This window comes from Lithobates pipiens, unplaced genomic scaffold (assembly GCF_037356315.1).
Source record: "Lithobates pipiens isolate NorthernLeopardFrog02 unplaced genomic scaffold, aLitPip1_a1.2 Scaffold_3, whole genome shotgun sequence".
NCBI lineage: Eukaryota > Metazoa > Chordata > Amphibia > Anura > Ranidae > Lithobates > Lithobates pipiens.
This window is the reverse complement of record NW_027507790.1, coordinates 92,426,463-92,453,922: the sequence shown is the minus strand read 5'-3', so window position 1 is coordinate 92,453,922 and position 27,460 is coordinate 92,426,463. Positions and strand designations below refer to the sequence as shown.

Below are 27,460 nucleotides of genomic sequence, written 5' to 3'. Positions count from 1 at the left end.
TGCAGCCACACTGATTACAGTGAGACAAGCTAAATTTACCCCCCCCAAAAAAAATACAGCTCCACTGAAAAGTGAGCTAAATTTAAATCTACCTAATCCTAGCACCCATCTAGGAGACTGCTACAATATATATATATATATATATTTATATATAAAATCCCAGTCCAGTTTAACTGGAAATTAAATGTTCAAGGGTTATTCACACTAGATGGGATTCCATGCTGTATTCATATATGATAGCATAATGCTGTATTCATAAGCAGGAAAAGTATATGGTACTAGAAAAATCTGTTATCAGTGAGGCCTGTATGATGCATTACAGTAAATTTAGAAAATATGCACTAGTTTGGGGCTCACTGACCTGTTGTCAGGGAAATAGCCGCAATATCACGAGGTACGTTCGTGTTAACGCGCGTCGGCGCCTACGTAAGCGCAAGGTAGTTTCCAGACAAACGACCGACGCTACGTCTAACCGGGCGGGCATACGCGGTGATGCCACGAATACACAACGTACTCGACGTAGACGTACGATCGCTCCAACGCGCTCACGACGTGACCCGGTCATCTCGTCCATTTAAACGATCGCCTGACACTCCCGCATTGCTGGATTATCGTCAGCTCTCCTGTGAACCTGTACCCGTGCTTCCTGTTTTCCGATCTCCAGTGTACCGACCCGGCTTGCTTGACCTGCTCCTGTTGTTCTCCTGGCTCTGACTCCTGGCTTGTACCCGACGTTCCTGATCCGCTTCCTGCACCTGATCCCGGCCTGTTTGTCTATTCTCTGGACTTCCGCTGCTTACTCTCGGACTTCCTAGCACAGTTGCCCATCTAGGCCTGCTTACTCCGTACTTGGCCTCTGCTGCTGCTACCTGGCAACCTGTGCTACTGTGGGCACTGCATCCCTGTGTCAACTTCAGGGTTGTGCTGCGCTCGGCCGCAAGGGGAGCCCTCTCAGCATTTCGGCCTCACTCCTGACCGTGACAGTATAATCCAGCCATGTCAGAGGTCGACAGAGGTTCCTCCCCATTGGAGGCCGTTTTACAAGAACTTACGGCCCTTACTCCAGCTATTCAGGAGCTCCGAGAGAAATATAATTGGCTGAAGGAACGCCTGCAACACCCGCTTGAACCATCCACCTTCTCTGGTCAAGTTCCTGCTTCTACAATCTCAGCTGCCCCAGAACCACGAGTCCCAGCCCCGGAGCGCTTCTTCGGGGACCGAAGAAGATTCAGATCCTTCAAGAACTCATGTTTCCTCTACTTCTCCCTGCAACCTCAGACTTTTTCTTCAGAAGCAACCAAGGTGGGGTTCACCATTTCATTACTAAGGGACGATCCCCAGACGTGGGCCCACGGCCTGCTGGAGCAATGCAGCCCTTATGTGGATACTTTGGACTTGTTCTTTGAAGCCATGACCCGCTTGTATGATGACCCTTTCCGGACAGCTACAGCCGAAGCAACTTTGTACGCCCTTCGCCAGGGTGGGCGACCTGCGGAGGACTATTCAGTAGAATTCCGTACCTGGAGCTCTGACTCCGGCTGGAACGAAGCAGCACTAAAATTTCACTATCATATGGGGTTGTCCGAAGCCCTTAAAGACGAGTTGGCCAGATTGAAGATCCCCACTACTCTTGAGGACCTCATTTTACTCGCCATCCAGCTCGACAGGCGTCTACGGGAGCGTCAGTCTGAACGCTCTCGGACTACTTGCTCCATCCAGGTCCCACCTTCAGCTCATCCAGCAGTAGCTCCCGTTCTGAAGGACACCCCCCATCCCGCTTTAACCTCCGAAGAGAGACTCTTTCGCCGTCAGGCGCACCTCTGTTTTTACTGTGGGAAATCGGGACATTTCATTAACTACTGCCCCACAAGGCCGAGTAAACCAGTCTCAAGCACCCCATCTCATCTTCAGGTAGCTAAGTCAGCTTCTGCCCACATCACTCTTCCAGTCTCATTGATGGTGGCAGGCAGCAGGATCCCTCTACAAGCCATCATTGACTCTGGAGCCTGCAGCTGCTTTCTGGACTTAACCTTGGCTAGGAGCCTGGCTCTCCCACTGAACCTCAAGGAACAGAGACTGACCGTCCGTTTGGCCGATGGCTCCTTACCTAGTTCAGGTCATGTCACCAAGGAAACTAGTCCCATCCTGACGGTCACCGATTCGGGTCACCGGGAATTCCTTAAATTCGATGTTCTGAGCTCCCCGATGTTCCCTGTTATCCTAGGGATCCCTTGGCTACAGGCGCACAACCCTCAGATCGATTGGCCCACAAGGGTGGTCTCCTTCACATCTGCCTACTGCCAGCAGCACTGCCTAGATCCCGTCCCTCGCAACCTGACCAGTTGTCTGACTGTACAACCTGTATCCAGTCCGGCTTCTCACATACCAACAGTCTACCAGGAATTCCGAGACGTGTTTGACAAGAAGAAAGCCGATATCCTACCTCCACACCGCCCCTATGACTGCCCCATTGAATTGTTACCCGGGGCCCCCATTCCTTTTGGTCGGATATTTCCCCTTTCGGAGACTGAACTGGAGGCTCTGAGACAATACATTGACGAAAACTTGGCCAAAGGATTCATTCGTCCCTCTTCATCCCCTGCCGGAGCAGGTATCTTCTTTGTGGAGAAAAAAGATAAGACCCTAAGACCATGTGTGGACTATCGGGAATTAAATAATATTACCCTCAAAAACCGTTATCCTCTTCCACTTATCCCTGAACTCCTCCAGAGGTTCCATACCTCACGTATCTTTACGAAACTTGATCTACGTGGGGCTTATAATCTTGTCCGTATCCGGGAAGGGGACGAGTGGAAGACCGCCTTCAGAACAAGATTTGGTCACTTCGAGTATTTAGTCATGCCCTTTGGACTATGTAACGCCCCGGCAACCTTTCAGCATTTCATTAATGATATCTTTCGGGAGCACCTTGACCACTTTGTTGTCGCCTACCTTGACGACATTCTGATTTTTTCAACCTCACTAGAACTTCACAGGGTACATGTTAAGAAAGTACTATGTATTCTTAGAACTCACGGGTTATATGCCAAAGCCGAAAAGTGTGATTTTGAGAAGGAATCCATCCATTTCTTGGGACTCATTATTTCCACAGGTGGAATTGCCATGGACTCGCAGAAAGTAAAATCCATCCTGGATTGGCCCGCTCCTTCCGACAAAAAGGGGGTACAGAGGTTTATCGGGTTCGCAAACTTTTACCGAAGATTCATACGGGGATTCTCCACCATCGTAGCCCCCATCACCTTGACCACTCGCCAGCACACCAAGTTCCACTGGTCCCCAGCAGCTCAGTCCGCCTTTGATCAGCTCAAGATCCTTTTTACCTCTGCGCCCATCCTGCAGCATCCAGATCCCGCCTTACCCTTCGTGCTAGAGGTTGATGCCTCGGAGGTGGCCACCGGGGCGATCTTATCCCAACGCCAAGGTCCCAAAGCTTTACTGCATCCCGTAGCTTTTTTTTCTCTGAAAATGAGTCCCCCAGAGAAGAACTATGATGTAGGGGACCGGGAACTTCTAGCGATCAAAGCCGCTCTTGAAGAATGGAGGTACCTCCTGGAAGGTGCCGCTCACCCCATTCTAATCTTTACGGACCATAAGAACTTGGAGTATCTCCGTACGGCCAGACGTCTGAGACCCCGACAGGCCCGATGGGCTCTGTTCTTTTCAAGATTCAACTTCCACCTTACTTACCGCCCGGGATCTAAGAACAGCAAAGCGGATGCTTTATCTAGGATGTTTCCTGATACCCCTGAAGGAGCTCCACCCAGTACAATCCTGTCTCCCCAAAATTTCCTGTTAATACAACCAGACCTAAGGTCTTCTATCGAACTGGCCACTAGGCAGTGTACGGAGACCGAAGTTTCTTCCCTGAGGAGCCAAGGAGGGCTTCTATGGCGCCAGGACAAGATTTTTGTTCCCCAACAGGCCAGGTTACTGGTATTGAAGACCTTCCATGACCACCAACTCGCAGGCCACTTTGGAGTGCGGAAAACGACAGACCTTGTACGGCGGTCCCTATGGTGGCCTACTTTAAGGGCGGACTGTAAATTATACGTGGATTCCTGCACCATCTGCCAGCGCAATAAGGGATCCAACACCAGACCCTGGGGTCTGTTAAGACCACTGCCAGTCCCGGAGAAACCATGGAAAGAAATTTCCATGGATTTTATTGTGGAACTACCTCCCTCTGAAGGGTTTACGGCCATCTTGGTAGTCGTAGACCGCCTGTCCAAAATGGCGCATTTTTTGCCGCTAAAAGGGACTCCCTCTGCCCTAGATACGGCAAAAACGTTTATAAAGGAGATAGTCCGGTTACACGGGGTACCTGATAGCATTGTATCGGACAGAGGGGTACAATTCACCTCCAAATTTTGGAAAGAACTGTGTAGGTTGCTCTCAATTAAGATATGTTTGTCGTCTGCCTACCGCCCACAGAGTAACGGACAAACCGAAAGGACAAACCAAACATTGGAGCAATACCTGCGATGCTTCTGCTCCTTCTCCCAGGATGATTGGGTTTCCCTGTTACCTTGTGCGGAATTCGCATATAATAACTCAGTACACGCCTCCACCAACCAGTCACCCTTCTGGGCAAACTACGGATTCCACCCTTCATTCCTGCCTAACACCATTCCTGAATCGTCTGTCCCGGCAGTCCAAGACAGAGTAAATCTCATTCACTCGAACTATCAAACACTGCAAGATTCCATGAGAAGGGCCCAGGAGGAATACAAGAAGCAGTATGATAAAAGGAAGAGAGTCAACCCTACCTTCAAGACAGGGGATAAGGTGTGGCTTTCAGCAGCAAATCTTAAACTGCCTTGCCCTTCCCGGAAACTGGGACCTAAATTTCTGGGTCCTTTTGAGATCAAACGGGAGATTAATCCCGTAGCCTTTGAACTTGTTTTGCCTGAATCGTTTAAAATCCATCCCATATTTCATGTCTCCCTCCTTAAACCTGTTACCTTTAGTCCATTTTCAGGAAGAGAAGAAATGCCCCCGCCTCCAGTTCAGGTTGGTGAAGAAACCGAGTACGAAGTGGAGTCCATCCTCGACTGTCGTCGGAGAGGTAGGACCATCCAGTTTTTAATTAAATGGAAGGGGTATTCTGCTGAGGAAAACTCATGGGAGCCTGCCAACCACGTACATGCTCCTAAACTTTTACATAGGTTCCGCAGCCGGTATCCTGAAAAATGGGCTCGGTTGGGCATCCGGAGGCTGCCCCTTGGGGGGAGGCACTGTCAGGGAAATAGCCGCAATATCACGAGGTACGTTCGTGTTAACGCGCGTCGGCGCCTACGTAAGCGCAAGGTAGTTTCCAGACGAACGACCGACGCTACGTCTAACCGGGCGGGCATACGCGGTGATGCCACGAATACACAACGTACTCGACGTAGACGTACGATCGCTCCAACGCGCTCACGACGTGACCCGGTCATCTCGTCCATTTAAACGATCGCCTGACACTCCCGCATTGCTGGATTATCGTCAGCTCTCCTGTGAACCTGTACCCTGCTTCCTGTTTTCCGATCTCCAGTGTACCGACCCGGCTTGCTTGACCTGCTCCTGTTGTTCTCCTGGCTCTGACTCCTGGCTTGTACCCGACGTTCCTGATCCGCATCCTGCACCTGATCCCGGCCTGTTTGACTATTCTCTGGACTTCTGCTGCTTACTCTCGGACTTCCTAGCACAGTTGCCCATCTAGGCCTGCTTACTCCGTACTTGGCCTCTGCTGCTGCTACCTGGCAACCTGTGCTACTGTGGGCACTGCATCCCTGTGTCAACTTCAGGGTTGTGCTACGCTCGGCCGCAAGGGGAGCCCTCTCAGCATTTCGGCCTCACTCCTGACCGTGACACCTGTAGTCTCTCCTGTTCATGTCGATTGAGATGTTAAAAACCAATTGCAAGGTAAATACAATACAGTTTAAATCACAAGCAATACTGCATGTGCTTTAATTACATCTGATGCCATTGAGTCCTCAGTGTACCTTTTGAAGTAACTCCAAAATCTACTATTGAGAGAAAGATTTTTCCACACCGTATCCGACTTTAATAATGTGCCCCAGGAATGATGTTCATTTAAATTAAAATCCTCTTTTTTGACTAGAGCTTTTGGTGAAAAATCTTCTAGGAAATAACCACTGTCCAACAGATAAAAGCTAAACTGTTTTCTGAGTGATCCAAGCGAAGAATCCACTAAATTCAAACATAGTGTCAAACTTAAAGTTAGTCTATAGGAGCCAAATCTTATTTATTTCTGTACTTTTTAAGGCCAATTTGCAAGCTTTTGAAAAAGTGGGATTTTGGGGTTGTTTTACTAAAAAAAAATAAACTCTCAACTTTTCAGGGAATTTTCTACTGAGGAAACTGCACTGACTTTCATCAACCAATCATGTGCAAGCAAAAAATGTTCTTTTTTCAATTCTCCTAGCAAGTGATTGGATATTCTTTGCAAGGCAACATTTCATCATGTTAACTAATCTCTGGGGGAAATTCTCCTGCAAAATACAACTTAAAATGGTAGTAAAGTCTATAATTTTTTTTTGTTTTTTTTCAAATGGATCTCCTAGCGACCTTAAGCCATAATGTACCAGCATGCACTGCATACTGGTACATTATGACAGACTTACCTACAAACGTAGCCCTCCAGCATTGCGATCACCGCTTTCCCTTGTCTCTGGCCACTCTGACCATCCTTGCCCAGTCTTGTGTCCAGGTTTGCGATCTTTGGCTGCTTGATTGGCTGTACCGGGGCAATGTCACTCCCGCACATGTGCAGGGGAGTCACATTGCAGCAGCACACAGAGTGGGCTGTAAATGTGGTCTGCGCTGTGCAACTGTGACTCAGATCACGTTACTCACTGACAGGCAGGGGGTTGATTTAGGACAGAAGAGACATCTAGGGTCTCTTCTGTAATAAAAACCCTGCCTGTCAGCACATTTTACAAGAACAATGTTTACTACCACTTTAGTAACAAAAAATGTAAAGTCAGCAGCTACAAATACTGATTGCCTAGGTGGTTGGAGCAGAAACTTGGTACCTGCCCCCCTTAAAAAATAAAAATAAAAAGTGGGAGAGGATGTGTTAAACTTCCCTTTTAGTGTAAAGTTCTGCTTTAACTTAAAAACTAAACATCCTATTTTCTTTTAGTAAATAATGGTATATATATATATATATATATATATATATATATATATATATATATATATGCAGCAATAAGCAAGTAAAATTAAACATGTAGGGTATTCTCTGGACATTAATAATACATCATTATTAAAATCATTGACTAGACCTCTAAAGGGTCTAGTCAATGACTCTGAAGGTTTGCAACTGATCAAAGCTGGCAGCTATACCATTTAATGTATCATAAATACAGTGAATGTGACTTAAACCTGAATTTTCCATTAAAGAATGGGATATTTCAGATACCTGTATGTGACAAATGATACTAAAAGACACTTAAACCAATGAGATTGGGAGCTAATCCAGTTTGTGTATTATCTTTTTTAATTAGCTTTGTAGAAATATTTAACAGGGTTTTGTGCCAAATAAGCAGTGAATGATTAATGAACAGGTTATTTGTTACCTTATATGTGTTGACCATCTGTCTTACCAAGATATATATTGCAATGTGCATGGGGCAGCAAGTCTTGGTATCCTTTTCTGGAAGCCCTCTGCACACTGGTCATTTAATTTTTCCTCGGTACTGCTAGTTTATCAAAAGTCCTAGCACCTTCAAAATGATTATCATATTGTATAAGTTGGGTTCAATGTGTTTTTTTTTTTTTCTTTACAAGGTTGGGTATTCCTTGCACGGTGACTGCCCTTGTAAAGTAAACACTCTATTTGCCATTAGTAAAGCACACCCCTTTGTGTTTACAAACAGTTGTAAAAGATCTGTCATTTAGCAGTGGATTCTGTTTGTGATCAAAGAAGATCTGTAATTTAGCGGCACGGTCACTACTGGCTCTAAATCACAGAATGCTTCCTGGTTCTGCTTGTAAACAAAGGGACCAGGAATCCTGGGTAATCTCTGTTATAGAGCATATGATCAACTGCAACTCCATTTTGTAATTTCCCTTACATTTTATAGTTTTTGTGTTTAAATAATGTGTCTTATCTTACACTTTGTTCTCATTAAAGTTTTAGACGTTTTTGCTTGAGCCAAGTTTTAACTAAAACCCCCTCTGTATGTCTCATTGTGTTTAGGCCGATTCTCGGTAGTCTATGTCCTTGTAGATAAGCTATCTTTGTAAATTCCTTTTAGCTGCTTAAATTAATAAAGAGAAAATCTCTCTGTAGAAGCCTAGTTAGCCCTTAGATACTTAGGAGCGAGTTTACCCCTCCCCTCTTGTGTTGTAACTCACATACAAAAAATATCATTCTTAATAAAGAGTTCAGACTCAATTTGCATACGAAAGCTGCTGTGTGTGTTGGGGTCTCCAGAATTCTGACAGGGTCGTTGTGGGCTACCAAGGTAGGGTAGGTATATTCTTTCAGAATGGGGACTCGTCCGATTAAAGCAATCATTCCACGGTAAGTGAATTTTTGTCTTATCTGACTAATTATTTTCTTGCTCTGATAAAGCTTTAATCCCGTTTAATTTGTATAGAAAGGAGAAGGACCATGCCTACATAGACTAATAAAGAAAAAGGTCCTAAGAAAGTCCTTTCGGAGGACACAAATATTTAAACAGTACTGTTTTCTCCTTTTGGGAAGGAGAATAGTCTATGAGGTAAATCCACTGTGACCCAAAACTTTTCTGCTTATTCTTGCTGTCACTTAGAAGTATAAGATAATTTGTTGTGGGGATCAGACGACTGTAAGGTAAGACATATGGGTCAAAAACATGGTAAAGAAGTTCCTCCCCCTCCTCCCAACCCTGGGGAAACATGTAAAGATTATGTAGCTAGGGTTTGTGGTACAGATTATGAATTCATAGTCCCATGGGAATGTGGGAAGAAATTTAGAAAGAAATGACAATGGCTTTTAAAAATAAGTCTTTCCTTCCCACTGCTATAGCGTGCAAACAAAAGTCAAGTGAATCGGTATTGGATTTTTGGAAGAGATTCATGGATACCTGGACACAAGAGGCTGGGTTATCCTTGCAGGCAGATATGACTAGTCTGATGATTCAGACTTACATCTCTAACCTGAAACCACAGGTGGGCTTAATAGCCAAGGAAATGATTTTTGAATGGCAAACGAGAACTTTGAATGTCTTTCAGAAAACATTAAGAGAAAATGATGCTGCAGGATATTTTCATATAGCAAAGGAAAAAACAGTAAGTGCCCTTTACCAAGGAGGGGCACAGCAAATGCCTCCCCAGGGTAATGGTGGGCAGTGGGGAAGAGGCAGAGGAAGGAGCAGAGGAAGAGGATTTTCTAGGGGTCCCCGGCAGTCCAGAACCAATTGTTTCAACTGCGGACAGGAGAGCCACTGGAAAAATCAATGCTCATATGAACTTTTCAAACAACAAAATAGTCAAGCCCCTGCCCAGATACAGAACCCTCAGCCAAATCAGGTAGTGAAATACCCCATTCAGTGGACTAAAACACAACAGCAATGAAGCTGCCCAGAAGGTAGCATCCCAGCATCCCCCCATGTCTCTCGCTCCTTGGATGAACAACCAATTGTGACTCTGCGTGTCCAATGCCAAGCCTTCAATGGGAATTAATGGGATACTCACCAAAACTTTCAAAACCTCCCCTCCCAGTAGTAAATGTAGAACGCGGATCAGTGTTGTTGCACCAAAGTTTCAGAATAATACCAATCTGCCCTGTCAATCTTTTGGAGAGAGACTTATTAGGTAAGTTGGGGATTAGAATGGAGATAACCAATCAGGGAGGTGTGATTGCTCATTCTAAAAAGATACCCATATGGCCCATAACGTTGAATACTGAAGTGTTAGAGACATACACAAGACTCCCCAGTGATTCTGACAAATTATGGTCAGAGAGCATTCTAGATGTAGGGTGCATCTCCTGTACCCCATACAAGGCCATCCTCAAAGACTGGGCACAACCCATTTATCACAAACGGTATCCATTGTCAAAAGAAAAAGAGGAAGGCATTGCCCCTATGGAAGAACACTTCTTAAAGAAAGGCATTAGAAAAGAAACTGTATCCCCCTGCAACACACCCATCAACCCAGTTAAAAAGCCGGATGGCAGTTATAGGTTTGTTCAAGACCTTTGAGCTGTAAATAACCTGGTGGCGCCCAGCCAGGTTGCATGCAGGGAGGATGGTTTAGATCTGTTACATTGGTTAGCAGATAATGGTCAAGGTTTCTAAGAAAAAGCTACAATGATGTCAAGAGACTGTTGAATGCCTTGGTTTTGTACTCTCCAAAAGAGAAAGGAAAATCAGTCACAAGAGAGCTGCGGCTCTCATGGGTCTGTCCCGCCCACTCACTAAGAAGAAAATGCTTTCCTTTCTTGGTATGATTGGTTACCGCCGCCAATGGATACCTGATTGTTCCTACTACAATAATTTCCTGAGCCAAGCCACAGGTAATGACATGCCAGATTGTGTGAAATGGAATGATGAAATGTACAATGCTTGTGTGTATCTTAAAACTGCAATGGTCACAGCTCCTGGACTTGGATTACCTGAATATGGCAAGATGTTTCACTTGTTTGCCAGGGACAACTGTAAAACAATGGCAGGGTTCTTAGCACAGGAGCACGGGGGAAAACTCCGCCCTGTTGCATTTTTTTCAAGGGTTGTGCCTATGTTGTGCCTATGCCAGTACAGGGCATGCCGGCGTGTCTCAGAGCTCTGGAATCCTGTGCAATGGTGATGGAAATGGCTACATTATTCACTCTAGCACATGCCATCACACTACACACCACTTACAATGTATCCATTCTACTAAAGAATATCCATACCCAGCACATGTCAGCCCAAAGGCTGAGCGTTTATGAAGTACTTTTTCCTTTCCTTTCATCCACCAAGACACATCCCCCCCAGACCAGACATGTCTTCAACTGCTTTCCCTGGAGCACAGGATGTCTTTGTGGATGGGTCTTGTTCAAGACCAAATGATAACACATACCGTCTTACTAGAGCCTGTCAGCTTTTTGAAGGACAAGATGTACGCTTATTTGAAGGACAATAATACGTTTAAGAACAAAATCAGAGCGGCTAAAAAAAAGACTACGAGAGACACATAGAGGAAACTAAAAAATATTAGGTATTTTAACAGTAAAAAAGTGAATTCAGAGCACATTGCCCACATAAACGACAATGATGGGAGGATGGTTACAGAGGACACAAAGAAGGCAACTGTACTAAATGCTCTCTTTTCCTCAGTTTTTACACAGGAAAAGGAGGGGTATAAAGATCATGACAGGATTGGTAGTAACACATCACAGGATGTGACTTTGTGGCTAACAGAGGCCAGAGCCAAGAAAAGACTAGAAAAGCTTAACACAAATAATTCACCAGGACCAGAAGACCTTTTACCCCAGAGTAAGGTTATACCCCAGTAAGGTTATAGCAGGACCGTTATTCCTGATCTTTGCAGATAGCATACTGACAGGAATTGTACCAGCTGATTAGAGAAAAGCCAATGTGGTACCAATATTCAAAAAAGGGCAGAGACATATTCCTAGAAACTTCAAGCCAGTCAGCCTAACATCAATAGTTGGTAAATTATTGGAAGGGATGATAAGGGACTATATCCAAGAACTTGCTGAGGAAAACAGTATCATTAGTAGTAATCAGCATGGGTTTACGGGGGGTCATTCCTGAAATGAATAAGGGAATTGGAGGACCACAGTTATGAGGAACGACTACAAGCACTAAATGTTTTCTCCCTGAATAAGAGACGCCTGGGAGGGGACATAATAATGATTTACAAATACCACCCCCATATCAAATCATTGTCTCCAGCTATTACCTTTTGTACCACCACCCCCTCCTTTTAGAATGTAAGCTCTACGAGCAGGGCCCTCCTGTACCTTTTGTATTGAACTGTACTGTAATTGTGCTGTCCCCCCATACATTGTAAAGCGCTGCGTAAACTGTTGGCGCTATATACATTGTGTATAATAATAATAATAATACCGCTATGGTGATCCCAGTGTAAGAAAAAAACTATTCAGTCTCAGGGTGAAAGAGGACAAGGGGCCATACAATGAGATTGGAGAAGCGGTTTAACTATAAGCATTGCAGAGGGGTTTTCACTGTCAGGGCAATAAGGTTGTGGAACTCTCTCCCACAAGTGGTGGTATAAGCAGGGAGTATTGATATTTTTTAAAAGACTCTTTAATGTGCATCCTCAAGAACATAACATACAGGGATATGGGAAAGAATGATCAACACTGACACACATACACCTACACAGGTTGAACTGTTGTCTTTATGCAACCTTACTTACTATGTAACTTTGAAGCTCTGTGATTGGTCACAGTCATCACATGGTACAGCCAGGGCCAACCACAGCCCACCTGTACTATGTGATTAGCTGTGGCCAATCACAGCTATTTATAATAGTAAATACTAAATGAGTAGTTTTCATTCAGAAAACAAATTGTGATTTATAACTGTAAAATGCTATAAGCAATCAGTATCAGCAATCTTTTTACAGTATAGTGTAAAAAGAAAAACAAATCCTGATCACCTCCCCAGAGTAGTGGTGCACTACTGTGGTAAAATAAAAAATTAACAAATGGAATAAATCTAAAAATATTTTAAAACATCATAAAAAATATTATTATTATTTTTACATACTGTCACCAATCAGTGTCCCTGATCACCGACACACTAGCCGTATGATGCTGTACTGCACTGGTGACTGGTAAACAATTGCAAAAAAAAAAAATAATAATTAAAAATAATAATACATTTTTTGAAATTCCTTAATTTTCCAAACCATTGTGAAAAAATTACAACGTTAAAAAAATTTGCCATGCCTTGCTAAAAAACCTTGGGCTTTCTATTTTCCAAAAAAGGGTAATTTGGGGAGTATATGTACCGTCTTGCCATTTTTAGGCCACAGGAAAAGAGACAGGCCGTCAGTACATCAGGACTGATCAATTTACCATAGGTTTTGAACTGTATAACTCTCCTACATACTAATATACTACATACTAATATATGTACTCTCCTACATACTAATATATATACTGGTTTGGGTTATTTTCATCAAAGAAATGTAGCAGTATACATTTTGGCATAAATTTATGAAGAAAGATTATTTGCTAAATTTTATAACAGAAACAAAGAAAAATACATTTTATTTTTCACAATTTTTAGTCTTTTTTCATTTATTTAAAAAAAAAACAGTGGTGATTAAATACCACAACAAAAAACAATTTGTGTGAAACAAATGATACAAATTTCATATGGGTACAGTGTTGCATGCCATTCAAAGTGCGGCAGCACTGAAAACTGAAACTGGCCAGGGCAGGGGGGGGGTAAAAGTGTTTGGCATTGAAGCGGTTAATATTAGGGACTTTTTTAATGATATGCATATTTTTATTTGGTAATTTCTTTATTTAATAGTGTACTGGCCTTGTGCGAGAAAAAAAAGAAAATCCTTATCTATGATCATGACTTTATTTAGTCAATGACATCACACAGGAATTCCACCACTGTGTTTACATTTCGACATCTCTTGGGATCTGTCAATTGTGGTGGGAGCAGAAGATTGAGTGCATGGCGGGTCATCATGTTGATGGATCAAAATTGTCGGGCATCACTCACAGTGATTGACATGGTATTAGATTACTAGAAGATGTGGTTGATGTTGGATTTACATCAAGGGACATTTTTTTTTAAATAAAGGGCCTTTATCACAGTGTTGGTGTTTTTATTTTACTATGTAACCCGTGAGTTTAAGAAATATCTGGGGGCCCATGTATTCGAATTGGACAGGATGCCCCCCAATCACCCAGGCTGTTTTGCATAGAGAAAGGCCTTGTTTGAAATGTAAGTGAAGACCCCATGCTGTTTCTTTCTGAAAGTGAAATTCCAGGATCGATCTAATGCAGCTTAAACCTCCTTCCAGCTACCTCCTTATTCTTATACTAACTACCTTGTTAAAGGAAGATGCTTATGCTTATTTATTTTCAGGGCACTCTGCTCCAGTCACATGATCTCCACAGTGTCTGGCTTCAGAGTAGAGGAGAGAGTAGCAACAACCAATAGAGAAGCATAGGAGGCAAGAGAGGGTGGGTCAAAGCTTTGACTGCAAAGACATTTTTAGATTAAGTTCCCTAGGTTTCAAATCTTCTAGAGTGCCCTGAATTACATTTTTATAGTCTATATCAAGAAATTTCAGATGTAATTGAGTCATACATTTATGCAGGTTTTGCCAGGTGTTACACTTTCCTGAATGCACTGAGATGCATATAAATCCAATAAAGCTACTGTATTGCCTAACAAGCTGGTATGGAACCCTGAGGCTCTTGGATTTCAATGATTAACGTCAAAGAATATCTCATTAAATTTGTGACTGCTGTGAAACCATGTTGCAATTAGTGTGGCCAGTTTCCATGCGTCTTTAAACAGCAATCCGCCCCAAGAATTCTCCCAAGAGACTGTGAAACTGTTGAGCTATCAATGACTTGTTAGCTTGACTGAGATTTTCCAATGCTGGCTGACTATACCATAAAAGAAACAAAAAATGTTTGAACTGCCAAGTACTGTTGCAGTCATCCAAAATTCTGCCACAAAATTACCTTTTATTTGTTTATAACATTTTATTGCCTTTAGCATTTTAAAATGCACAGCTTACAATAAAATGATTGATTAAGTGTACAGAAATATACTGCTTAGTATACATGCTAAATAAATCTTACAATTCAACACAAGGAATTAAATCATAAAAAGGATGGGGATTTGGCAGGAGAAAAGAGTCTGTTGATGTGCACAAACTAATAAAGCTCTATTCATTCAGCAATCACCATCCTACCGTTCCGCACAGTTGTCCTGGCAACGGAACACTGTCATCTTCTTGTAGTCGAAAAAGGACACTCCACGGAGCGCTCTCTGTCGCGTGTCATCCATGTAACAGCCAATATACTTTGCTGCAAAACAACACATATGCAACCAGTTAAAGACATCCTAGAAGAGGGCACCATGCATTGCCCTGCTGAGCACATTAGATAGAGTTCAAAATAGTTTGATATATGCAAATCAAGGTTTTGCATTGCTACATGCTAACTGTACATTTAACGTATTTATAAACCCTAACAATGAACTTCTCTGATTTGCTCTCCTTTGGTCTGTTAAATATACTAATAAACGAGTTTTCATAAAAGTGTACAAGTGGAAACAATTTACTTGATCTTGCCAGTATTCCAGTGTTGTCCTCTGCTATGTGCAATATACTATGTTATTCATTGAGGTTCAGGTAAACATATCAAAAGTTCAAATGCAAAATCTAAACCCTGCTAAAGTTGATGGGTGCTGAATCTGTCAAATTAAAAGGCCAACAGCCATTTAGAAATATTAATTGTGTCTAAGCAACCTGAAAAATTAAATCAAAGAGTTGCAAAAGGCACCAACACAGGGTGGAACTGTCGGAGCCTAAAGTAGCGCAGTGCCACGTCCTAAATATTAGTTGTATAAATGAAAGAAGTTGAAAAAATGTACTTTCACCAATTCTAGAAAATTAAACAATAATATCTTATTAACAATTAATACATCACAATAAAAACATTTAAAATACTGCAAAAAAAATAATAATTGCAATAACAACTAAACCTCTCCAATATGGACTATAAATGTCAGAGATCATGCCATGTAAGACATATATGACTTAAATAGATAATATTCACTGTAAGCTCATGGGCTCTACATGCTTCATGAAAAATAGCTTCCCCAGGGGCATTCTGTGTCAAAATCAGTAGCAACTAGGATCTCCAGAAGTTAACTCATAATATGCTGAAAAATAAAAATGGCATATGATGTTTATAGTAGTATATTTAGAGCATATTAGGACCAAACCAATAAATTTTAGATCAGCATAAAATACAGGAAGCTGAGAGTATGATCCCCTCCCTTCGGAGACTGGGCCGCAGGGCAGTATTCCAACATGATAATGACCCCAAACACACCTCCAAGACAACCACTGCCTTGCTTACAAAGCTGAGGGTAAAGGTGATGTACTGGCCAAGCATGTCTCCAGACCTAAACCCTATTGAGCTTCTGTGGGGCATCCTCAAACAGAAGCTGGAGGAGTGCAAGGTCTCAAACATCTACCAGCTCCGTGATGTCATCATGGAGGAGTGGAAGACCTGGTGGCAACCTGTGAAGCTCTGGTGAACTCCATGCCCAAGAGGGTTAAGGCAGGGCTGGAAAATAATGGTGGCCACACAAAATATTGACACTTTGGGTCCAATTTGGACATATTCACTTAGGGGTGTACTGACTTTTGTTACCAACAGATTAGACAATAATGGTTGAGTTATTTTGAGGGGACAGCAAATGCACGCTGTTATACAAGCTGTACACTCACTGCTTTACGTTGTAACAAAGTGCAATTTCTTCAGTGTTGTCACATGAAAAGATATAACTAAATATTTACAAAAATATGAGGAGTGTACTCACTTTTGTGAGATACTGCCAGTACTGTGCTGCTCACTGTTATCCTCGTGAAAGGCTCTGACCTGAGGGAGCAAAGTCTTGCCTCAGCCAAGATGGCTACTTCCACACAGAGACACAGAGCAGAACAAGGCATAACAAGTCAATAATTGAGAAAGAGCAGCTGTTGGGAGACTACAGGCAATAATGGTGACTTTTTGGGGGGACACAGCTTATTTATTACTGGTATTTATAAAGTGCTGACAAATTCAGTTTTTTGCATGTTATACATTCATATTACTACCTGCCCTCTAGGAGCTTACAATCTAAAGTTTCTATTTTACATGTATACATACATATACTAGGGACAATTTAGGCAGGAGCCAATTAATCTGTCGGCATGTATTTGGGGTGTGGGATGGAACCAGAGAACTCAGGGGAAACCCACACAAGCAAATGAAAACCACACAGGTGGTGTCACGGGTGGGATTCAAACCAAGGAACTAGGTTCCAGAGATCAGGTATTCTTTAATCATGGAATTCATATGGAATCACAGGTGGCATTGAACCCTAGACATGCAATAAAGACCAACTTGACACCATTTGGATGAAAATGGCCTTTGCCTTATTTATTGATTTTCACAACATATATCTTTTAATATATTCATCATATTTTATCACTTACAAATCTTATAAAATGATCAACTTTTTTAAAACCAACAAAACCCCAGCTCAATCATTAACGCTCAAGCTGTAAAATTCATTAAATCCATTTCAATAACTGTTCCTTTTCTAGATGAAAAGGACTTACCACATAAAAAGGCAGCAACGGGAGAGGGGTGGCTGGGGAGCTCCTTGCTATCCTCAGCGACTGGCAAAAAGTCTCCTCTGCTCTCCCTTTAAATAAGGGCTCATTCAGATTCTTAAGCTTTGAAAGGGGCAGCTGACCTTTTTCCACCTATCACAGTTGACCCTTCTCAAGCTTCCAGAAGGTTCTTAATATGTGACCTCTCCTGACCTACCATAGGCTACCCATTGATTTTAAAATCAATGGGGAACCTTGAAGCTTCCCAACCGACATTATCCCTGGCGTATTATGGCCCGTTTTAAGGGGAGCCTTAAAACAGGCATAACTCTTCTTTTCCCATTTGCACCACACATTCTTCCCCTATAAAATAATCAGGCATGAATCACCTATTGCCAGAAATTGCCTTCTGACTTCCTTGTGTTTTTCAACTAGATGTTCAAAGCAGCGACATAACATGATGTCATCACATGTGCCCAAAGGCAGCAAAAGACAAAACTGAGAAAATCTAGTTATGAGCGCTGGATATATTTAGCACTGCAGGAGGTATTCAAGGAACCACACAGTACAGTTATCAAAGAAATATAAACTGACCGTCAATTCTGTAAAATAAGCTTGATTTAAACATAGATGCCTTGAGCAAGTCTAACCTAGCTCTGGTAGCTACAATCAAAGCAATACCTGAATTCATACAGACAAACCTCAAAGACAGGAATGACTCACCGCAGGTTTTACAAATGGAATAAAAACACATCTAAAACAGACTGATGAACAGTGTTCTTTTAAAAAGCAATTAAAAAAGCAAATATTGTACATAAAAATGCAGGAAACCGATCACCTTTGATTTTGTGTAATGAGGAACATTAAATATTTGTTGATTAGTTGCAATTGCATGCTACACAATGCCCTTGTCTTTTTAAATAAGCCTGTTATTACAAGTATCCCAGCATGCAAATGCCTTCTGCTTTTCCTTCCTATGACTTATGTTAGGGACAAGAAGACACAGAACGACAGAATTACAATACACCTAAACCATATAGCCGGTTCAGTTTATGCTTCACAGAACCTGCTAACCTTCTCTGTGGGCTGAGATGGAGAAAACAGTGCAGCCGTTCTGTAGTTTCCAGATAATTAAACCTAGCAGGGGACAAGGTGACATCACAGGCAGAAACCTGTGCTGTGTCCGAAGTACTCTAAATCTGATATCATTGATCTGGAAGGTGAGCAGATTGACATACACAAAGCACACAAGCAGCTTGCAGCTAGTAAGAAAAGACTTCTCTGTATGGGCAGTCTATTCACTCAATTCTAATACTGTATAGGTTAATGCAAATATATATTCACATTGCATTTAAGGATAATAGGAAAAAAAAAAACATGACAAGCTAGGCACTACATAATAACATTGTATTTAAATGAAATAGATAGTACATCAGCCAAGCGATATAAAAAATAAGGAATGCAGAAAGGAAGTATAGAGGTTTCCTCTAAATACAAGCATGTTTATCTCTATAGTGATGTCATTTTAGAGTGTCACATTATAGTCAACTTTCAATGACATACCTGTAATATCAATCAGTGAAATGCCAATGCTACATGAAGCTATGTAGGAGATGCTGCAATGATGGTATTACCAGTCTCTTTAATTGGCATTAAACTCTGGTTTAAAGAAAACAGTTCTATTAGAGTATGTATTGTTAATTCTAAAGAGTACATTCTATTGATCTCAACCTCCTCCAAATCTCCAACTTTCTTTATTTTTTTCCTGCCCAGATTCAACTTTCTGTTAGAAGGTGGTTACATTCGCTTTCCATGTTCCTACTCTCTTTCTCTTGCTCCGAGAAAAGCTGGGGACTTATGGGATTTGTAGTGTGCATAGAGCAGTATACATAACCACAACTAACATGCGCTGATTGTTCCAAATAAATGGAAGTGAGGGTAAAAGAAGAGCTTTAAAGAGGAAGTAAACTCTCCCACTCTGATGCTTATTTTCTTTTAGTCCATTATAATAAGTAATTATCAAACTATAGCCACTGTAATCCAGCCCAAATCGCAAATTACTTCCTGTTTAAAGAAACTTTAAAAAACTTGTTTCCAGGGGTTAGGCAGCGCCATCTTAAGTATTGTTTTCTGAGTCCACAGTGGAGTGTATTTCCGCTCTTATATCGAGTACTTCCTGTACTGTTAACCAAGCCCCCTTCTCAATCCAATGTTTCTATGGCAACCCTGCTTCCCTGTTTATAGCTGACTTGTTTTATTTCATAGTATTTACTTATGCCGGTTGTCTAATGTTTGCCTTTGTCAGTCTTATCAGCTTCAACTGATAAGACTGCAGTAATGGCCAGGTTTACATGTGATGTCACATGGTCATATGGTGTGTAGGAGGAAGCTCTGAATGATTCAGCAGCCTCCTGGGATATCAGTGGTGTGCTGTAGGAAGTCCTGATAACAGATAGACAAGCAAATAGAGAGTGTGCCATAAATCAGGGGAGATCTGGGCATGCTCAGTGACAACATTTTAAAGAACAAAAAGGATTACAACATTACTAATCAAGTAAGGAGATACCTACAAGCAGTGTTCATTAGGGTTTTTTATGCTGATTTACATAGGAAAAAGTTGTGGGGGAGTTTACAACCACTTTAAGAGTTCATAGACAAGGTTAAAAGAAGACAAAAAAATACAGTAAAGCCCCATACACACTATCAGTTTTTCTGCTGAGTTTTTCCTTCAGATTTACCAAAACCTCATATTATATGATTTTGGTCAATCTGAAGGAAAAACTCAGCAGAAAAAACTGATAGCGTGTATGAGGCTTAAGAAATTATTCCATAAAAAGTAGACTACAGGGTCATTAAAGTGGATGTAAACCCATTTTTTTTTCTTTTTTTTTTATGTCATAATGTAAATTTATTCTTTAATTTCCATCCATGTGTAGTCTTGGTCACACAATATGTTTTGTTCAGATACCATACTAATCACGTGAAAATGGTTTGTTCTGTTATCATATTAAAATAGTTTTGCACTTATCCCTTTGGATAATTTCACATGAACTGTCATGATTCTCTCTCGAATATTATTGGATGATCACTTTGAAAGCAGTCATTTTCATCTGATTTTCTTATCATGTGTACTAGGCATTAGTCTACAACAATTCCTATGTCTCTGACCACCACTTGAAGCATACCTGTAGTATCTGGCACCTGTATCTCTGATGCTCCAGGCTCTGGCAACTTCCTGAATATTATATTCTGTGAATATTATCTGTGACCCTCTAGACATTTCAGGGTCCCCAACTTATATCGAGTAAGCAGATCACCATTGCTCTATGCCATCATGTTCTATTGAGAATTACATAGGGACGTACTTACAAGGGAACACATGGGATAGTATTTTTACTTGTACATATCAAATAATTTCTGTATTTTATGTATAAGTTAAAAAATCTAATGAAAGTAATCAAAAAACACCTCCAAATGTATCAATGCATTTGTAACTATGATAGGATTCATCAAAATGATCAGATTATCTAATGAACAGATTGAGCCATCTGCAGACAGCTTTAGACACAGGTCCAATCCCAAACTTTGTGCTTTGGCAGCTGAAGGGATTTAGTAAGTAAAGCAGCCTGCTGTACAAGATTAATTCCAGAATGAAAACTAGAGTCACACAGCAGTAGGCTGTACCGTCTGACTGAGTTTAAACCAAAATGTTCATGTTTAAATCCAAATAACGATGCTGCATTTTATTTATTTTACTTAATCGCTTAACATCATTTCTTTTTTAACCATAATATTTCTCCTGTATTGATATTGCCCTGACATTTTATTTCACCATGCTGAAAAATGTAGAAGTATTAGGAGTGTAGGGATAATGATCACAGAGGTTGACACTTCCATCAAGGCTAAGCTTCCATACTTTTAGGCTGGGTTCACACTGAAGCATGTAGCATCTCACAGGAGGAGTATGATGTGTTTCTGTTCACTGTTTTTGGTCTGATTTCAGTCAGAATATTTGGCTGAATTCGGACCTGAAAAGGACAAGAAGACGCACAGGACTCCAGTGCAATTCGCACTAGAGCCGCTCTGGGGATGTGTGAACCGTCTTCATAGAGAGCTGGTCGCAATCTCCTGACATGTGAATTGGATGCGGGGAAATCCACATTCAATTTGCAATAGTGTGAACCCAGACTCGGTGATCATACACTTTTCTTAAAACTCTCTCCACCCCCAACTGCCCATTTCATTGATTTATTCACTTGTTTATGATGCAGCAAGATACAGTGGTGTGAAAAAGTGTTTGCCCCCTTCCTCATTTCCTGTTCCTTTGCATGTTTGTCACACTTAAGTGTTTCGGAACATCAAACCAATTTAAACAATAGTCAAGGACAACACAAGTAAACACAAAATGCAATTTGTAAATGAAGGTGTTTATTATTAAAGGTGAAAAAAAATCCAAACCATCATGGCCCTGTGTGAAAAAGTGATTGCCCCCCTTGTTAAAACATACTATAACTGTGGTTGTCCACACCTGAGTTCAATTTCTCTAGCCACACCCAGGCCTGATTATTGCCACACCTGTTCACAATCAAGGCATCACTTAAATAGGAGCTGCTTGACACAGTAAGGTCCACCAGAAGATCCTTAAAAGCTACACATCATGCCGAGACCCAAAGAAATTCAGGAACAATTGAGAAAGAAAGTAATTGAGATCTATCAGTCTGGAAAGGGTTATAAAGCCATTTCCAAAGCTTTGGGAATCCAGCGAACCACAGTGAGAGCCATTATCCACAAATGGCGAAGACATGGAACAGTGGTGAACCTTCCCAGGAGTGGCCGGCCGCCCAAAATTACCCCAAGAGCGCAGCGACGACTCATCCAAGGGGTCACAAAAGACCCCACAACAACGTCCAAGGAACTGCAGGCCTCACTTGCCTCAGTTAAGGTCAGCGTTCATGCCTCCACCATCAGGAAAAGACTGGGCAAAAATGGCCTGCATGGCAGAGTTCCAAGGAGAAAACCACTGCTGAGCAAAAAGAACATCAAAGCTCGTCTCAATTTCTCCACAACACATCTTGATGATCCCCAAGACTTTTGGGACAACATTCTGTGGACTGATGAGACAAAAGTGGAACTCTTTGGAAGGTGTGTGTCCGAGTATATCTGGCGTAGAAGGAACACTGCATTTCATAAAAAGAACATTATACCAACAGTAAAATATGGTGGTGGTAGTGTGATGGTCTGGGGCTGTTTTGCTGCTTCAGGACCTGGAAGACTTGCCGTGATAAAAGGAACTATGAATTCTGCTGTCTACCAAGAGATCCTGAAGGAGAATGTCCGACCATCTGTTCGTGTACTCAAGCTGAAACGAACTTGGGTTCTGCAGCAGGACAATGATCCTAAACACACCAGCAAGTCCACCACCGAATGGCTGAAGAAAAACAAAATGAAGACTTTGGAGTGGCCTAGCCAAAGTCCTGACCTGAATCCTATTGAGATGTTGTGGTATGACCTTAAAAAGGCCGTTCATGCTTGAAAACCCTCTAATGTAACTGAATTAGGACAATTCTGCAAAGATGAGTGGCCCAAAATTCCTCCAGGACGCTGTAAAAGCCTCATTGCACGTTATCGCAAACGCTTGGTTGCAGTTGTTGCTGCTAAGGGTGGCCCAACCAGTTATTAGGTTTAGGGGGCAATCACTTTTTCACACAGGGCCATGATGGTTTGGATTTTTTTTCACCTTTAATAATAAACACCTTCATTTACAAATTGCATTTTGTGTTTACTTGTGTTGTCCTTGACTATTGTTTAAATTGGTTTGATGTTCCGAAACACTTAAGTGTGACAAACATGCAAAGGAACAGGAAATGAGGAAGGGGGCAAACACTTTTTCACACCACTGTATCTGCTCTGTAGCCTCTGGTGCCACACAACATCTTGTCAAAATATTCTCAGCCTGGTCCTTAAATGCACACTGCAGACTCCATTTAATCCTATATACAATAATCCAATATTAAATAAGTATAACTGTGCTAAATGAGCAGTTACACTAGTTTAAGGACTTCTTCACAGCTCTTAATTGTCGTAATACCCGATAAAGTGTACAATTTACCATGATTACTAAAATGCACTGTAATGAATTTAACTTTGTATGGTGCATTATGGTGATATTCATTTTCAATGGAACCCCAATGGAAGAAAAAAAAGGTGTTAATAGATCCCCTTGCAATGCACTATAACACACATGTAAAAACAATGCCGCAGTTTTGCATCTATTGCCATGAATTGTAGCCCATTAAAATTGAAAAGACTGTTATAATATAATACATGTTAAAATAAATCTGTTTGAGTCAAGTTGTGACTTCTAGTCACTCTTGGAACATGCTGAAGCTCGTAATGTGCTAAGTAGGGAATGGGCGAACGGTTCACCCGGGCATAAGTTGGGGCCGAACTTGGTTGTTCAGATGTTCTGCAAACACCGAATATGCAGTGTTCGGGGCAAATATGTCCTGCCCCAGGGGACATGCATCAATGCAAAAAAAGTTTTAAAAATGGCTGTTTTTTTCGGGAGCCGTGATTTTAATAATACTTAAAGTGAACCAATAAAAGTGAAATATTCCTTTAAATTTAATACCTGGGGGGTGTCTATAGTATGCATTTAAAGTGGTGCATTTTTCCTGTGTTTAGAACAGTCCCTACACAAAATGACATTTCTAAAGGTAAAAAAGTCATTTAAAAGTACTCGTGGCTATAATGAATTGTCGGTCCCAGCAATAAAGATACAAGTCATGTTCAAAATAAAAATAAAAAACAGCCTTTGAAATACAGAGTAAAAATAAATAATATCATTAAACTGTTTTAAATTGTCATACAAATATATATTTGACATTTATTCTTTTGTAGAAATAACACGGTGTGGGCAGATTTCTGCCAGTCACAGGCTGTGTCACACCCATCTAGCCTGTGTTTTAAGCCTTGTACACATGACCGGTTTTCCCATTGGAAAAAAACTCTGAAGGTTTTTCTGACGGAATTCCGCTCAAGCTGTCTTGCATACACACGATCACTCCAACCGTCAAAAACGCGGTGACTTACAACACGTACAACGGGACTATAATAGCCAGTAGCCAATAGCTTCCGTCTCATACTTGCTTCAGAGCATGCATCGTTTTTGGTCCGTCGGAACAGCATACAGATGAGCGGTTTTCCCAATAGGAATTGGTTCCGTTGGAAATATTTAGAACATGTTCTATTTCTAGATCCATCAGAATTTTCTACTTAAAAAGCGAGATGGGGCATATACATGATTGGAATATACGATGAATAGCTCCAGTCTGACTTTTTCTGTCGGATATTCCGTTCGTGTGTACGCGGCATTAGAAGAAGAGGTAGGTGAAGCCACTATTATTCTACATGTAATATCCTGCCCCCGTTGTGTTTAGCTGATTAGTGGACATGGGGGAGGAGGGAAGGAGGCAATGGGCTGTCATTCACCGCTGTGTATACGCCCACACGTGTGACTCTATAGTCAGATGGGCTACTCAGATGTAATAGGGAGGAAATGCTCAACATAGAAACTCACTGAAAACTGAGCATGTGCAGAGTTGCCACCACAGCTGCAAAATCCCTACCAGAATTTGGCACATGAACAGAGGGTTGTGATAGAAGACAGCAGAAACAACCAGTTTTTTTGCAGAATACAGAACATAGTGACTGAGTATAAACAGCATGTAATACATAATTTCTTAATCGTTTTTTATCATGTAGGTTTAGTGACACTTTAATAACCTCTAAGGCATATTTTAAATGACAAAAAACATTTTTTTGAAAAACTAGAAAATCCTATATAAAATAGGTGCATAAAGTACCTGTGTTTATGAGCATTTATGAGTGTATGAGCGTAAAATCTGCAGATCTACACATGTAAAAACTGCGGCTGTATCCTATTTTTTTTTTCGTGAACAACTAAGCATAGCACACATTTTTTTATGTGTACAGCTGTGCACAGTATATAGCCTCATTGATTACTATAGTGCTGCATTTAGATAAAAGATAAAATAGATAAAACTACCTTGTTGCCTCTAAACGCAGCGTTGTTTTTTTTGCCCGCGTGAATGAGCTTTAAAGCAGATCTCTCAATTCACCCTTTGGACAATGCATAACCAGCTAGCTAGAAAATTGGCAGGCTGTTTTCACAAATATTTGCATAGCCAATAAAATGCCTCTTTCAAGCTATGTAGGAAATACAATTTAATATTTAAAGTCTAATGCCCCATACACACCATCAGATTTTCTGCTGGTTTTTGTCTTCAGATTTACCAAAACCATGTAGTGCAAGGGCCTGCCTGAGCGCATACACATTGAAACTCCTAAGGTTTGACCTCATATTATATGGTTTTGGTAAATCTGAAGGAAAAAATCTGCAGAAAATCTGATAGTGTGTATGTTTTTGGATAGAGTGGGGGAATGGTTGGACAGATTATTATTGAGACCTGTGAATCTTTTGGGGATGCTTCCTCTCATTTCCAGACATCCTTGACGCTGTAACAATGAATTCAAACACACCATACAGAGCAAAATAAAGCTTTTTTGTGTGAAACAAAAAATGAATTACTTATTTAAGATAAGGTCTTACTAAAGCCTTGTGCAATTATGTAGCCCTCCACTGAGTCTATCTCTTTTTAAATACAATAAAGTATATTGCCACCTCTACGTGCTGCAGATTGGCACTGCGTGATGTTAGTAAGCCTAATATCTACCAGGACATCCACTTCTGTCTCATGTATTTTCAACCAGCTTTCAGATGATATCTACTTTTTTTTAGTTTGTATACATGGAGTTTTTTGTGTATCCATGACAGTTCAATTCTGCAGCAAATGGAGATGACCTGCCCCACAAATAGGGTTCACTGAAGCCTGACAGAAGGGCAGCTATGATTACCATGGGCTGCTTGTGTCAGCACTGGGTCAAAATGACCTTGTTTTATTGAATCTCTTCTATCAACTTGTAAACTAAAACTATGATGAGCTCCAAGGAATGGTGCTAATAATGGGCAATGACAGGGCTTCCTTAATGACTTTACTGTTCACCATTTTAAAAAAAAGCAAATTTATTAGATTTATCTTAAAAATTGCGAAAAGATTGATTTAACCAGTACTAAAGTTTTTATTCATTAGCTAATGATTTCATCTTTAAAGCGGAATTCCACCCAAAAGTGAAACTTACGCTCATTTGCCTCCCTCCCCTCAGGTGCCACGCTGGCACCTTTTGGGGGGGGCCCGTCCCCACTTCAGGGAGACTGGGCCACAGCGCATTACGGCAGCAGCGTGGCTTCCTCCTCCTCCGTTCCCTGTCGCCAGGCCAGTAAGAGAGTGCAGTGGTGCCATGCGTATTCGCAATAGGGACATGGTGTAAATCCATAATGCTTCACTATCGGATACCCTTACCAGCAGTGGTGGCAGCAGCAACCGACAGCTGATGGAAACATCAGCTTTGGTGCCAACATTGCTGGACTCCAGGACAAGTAAGTGTCCTTTAACCACTTGCTTACTGGGCACTTAAACCCCCCTCCTATCCAGACCAATTTTCAGCTTTCAGCGCTGATGCAATTTGAATAACAATTGCGCGGTCATACTACACTGTACACAAATGACATTTTTATTTTTATTTTTCCCACAAATAGAGCTTTCTTTTGATGGTATTTGATTACCTCTGCGGTTTTTATTTTTTGTTAAAAAAAATTAAAAAGACTCAATTTAAAAAAAAAATACATTTTTTTTATTTTGTTATAAAATTTTAAAACAGGTACCGGTAATTTTTGTCCGTCATTGATGTACACTGATGAGGCGGCACTGATAGGAACCGATAAGTGGCAGTAATGGGCACTGATGGGTGGCAGTGATGGGCACTGATCGGTTACACTGATAGGAAGCACTGCTAGATGGCACTGATTAACACCACTGGTGGGCATTGATAGGTGGCACTTGTGGGCATTGATAGGTGGCACTTGTGGGCACTGCGGGCACTGTCAGTACTGACAGGGTCTCCAAGTATAGTGAAAAGTTTCTTCCAAGTTATGCAGGGTGGCTGTGAGAGTTTCCATGTC

The 27,460-nt window shown here is 41.4% G+C and overlaps 1 protein-coding gene across 2 annotated transcripts in view; it reads right to left on the bottom strand.

Moving 5' to 3' along the window:
• Positions 1–27,460, bottom strand: part of WSCD2 (WSC domain containing 2) — a 478,077-nt gene that overhangs the window by 113,581 nt on the left and 337,036 nt on the right. For both annotated transcript variants that reach the window (XM_077462039.1, XM_077462040.1), the window contains one exon: positions 14,941–15,055. In XM_077462039.1, the coding sequence (XP_077318165.1) occupies positions 14,941–15,055 (115 nt within the window). The remainder of the gene's footprint in view (positions 1–14,940; positions 15,056–27,460) is intronic.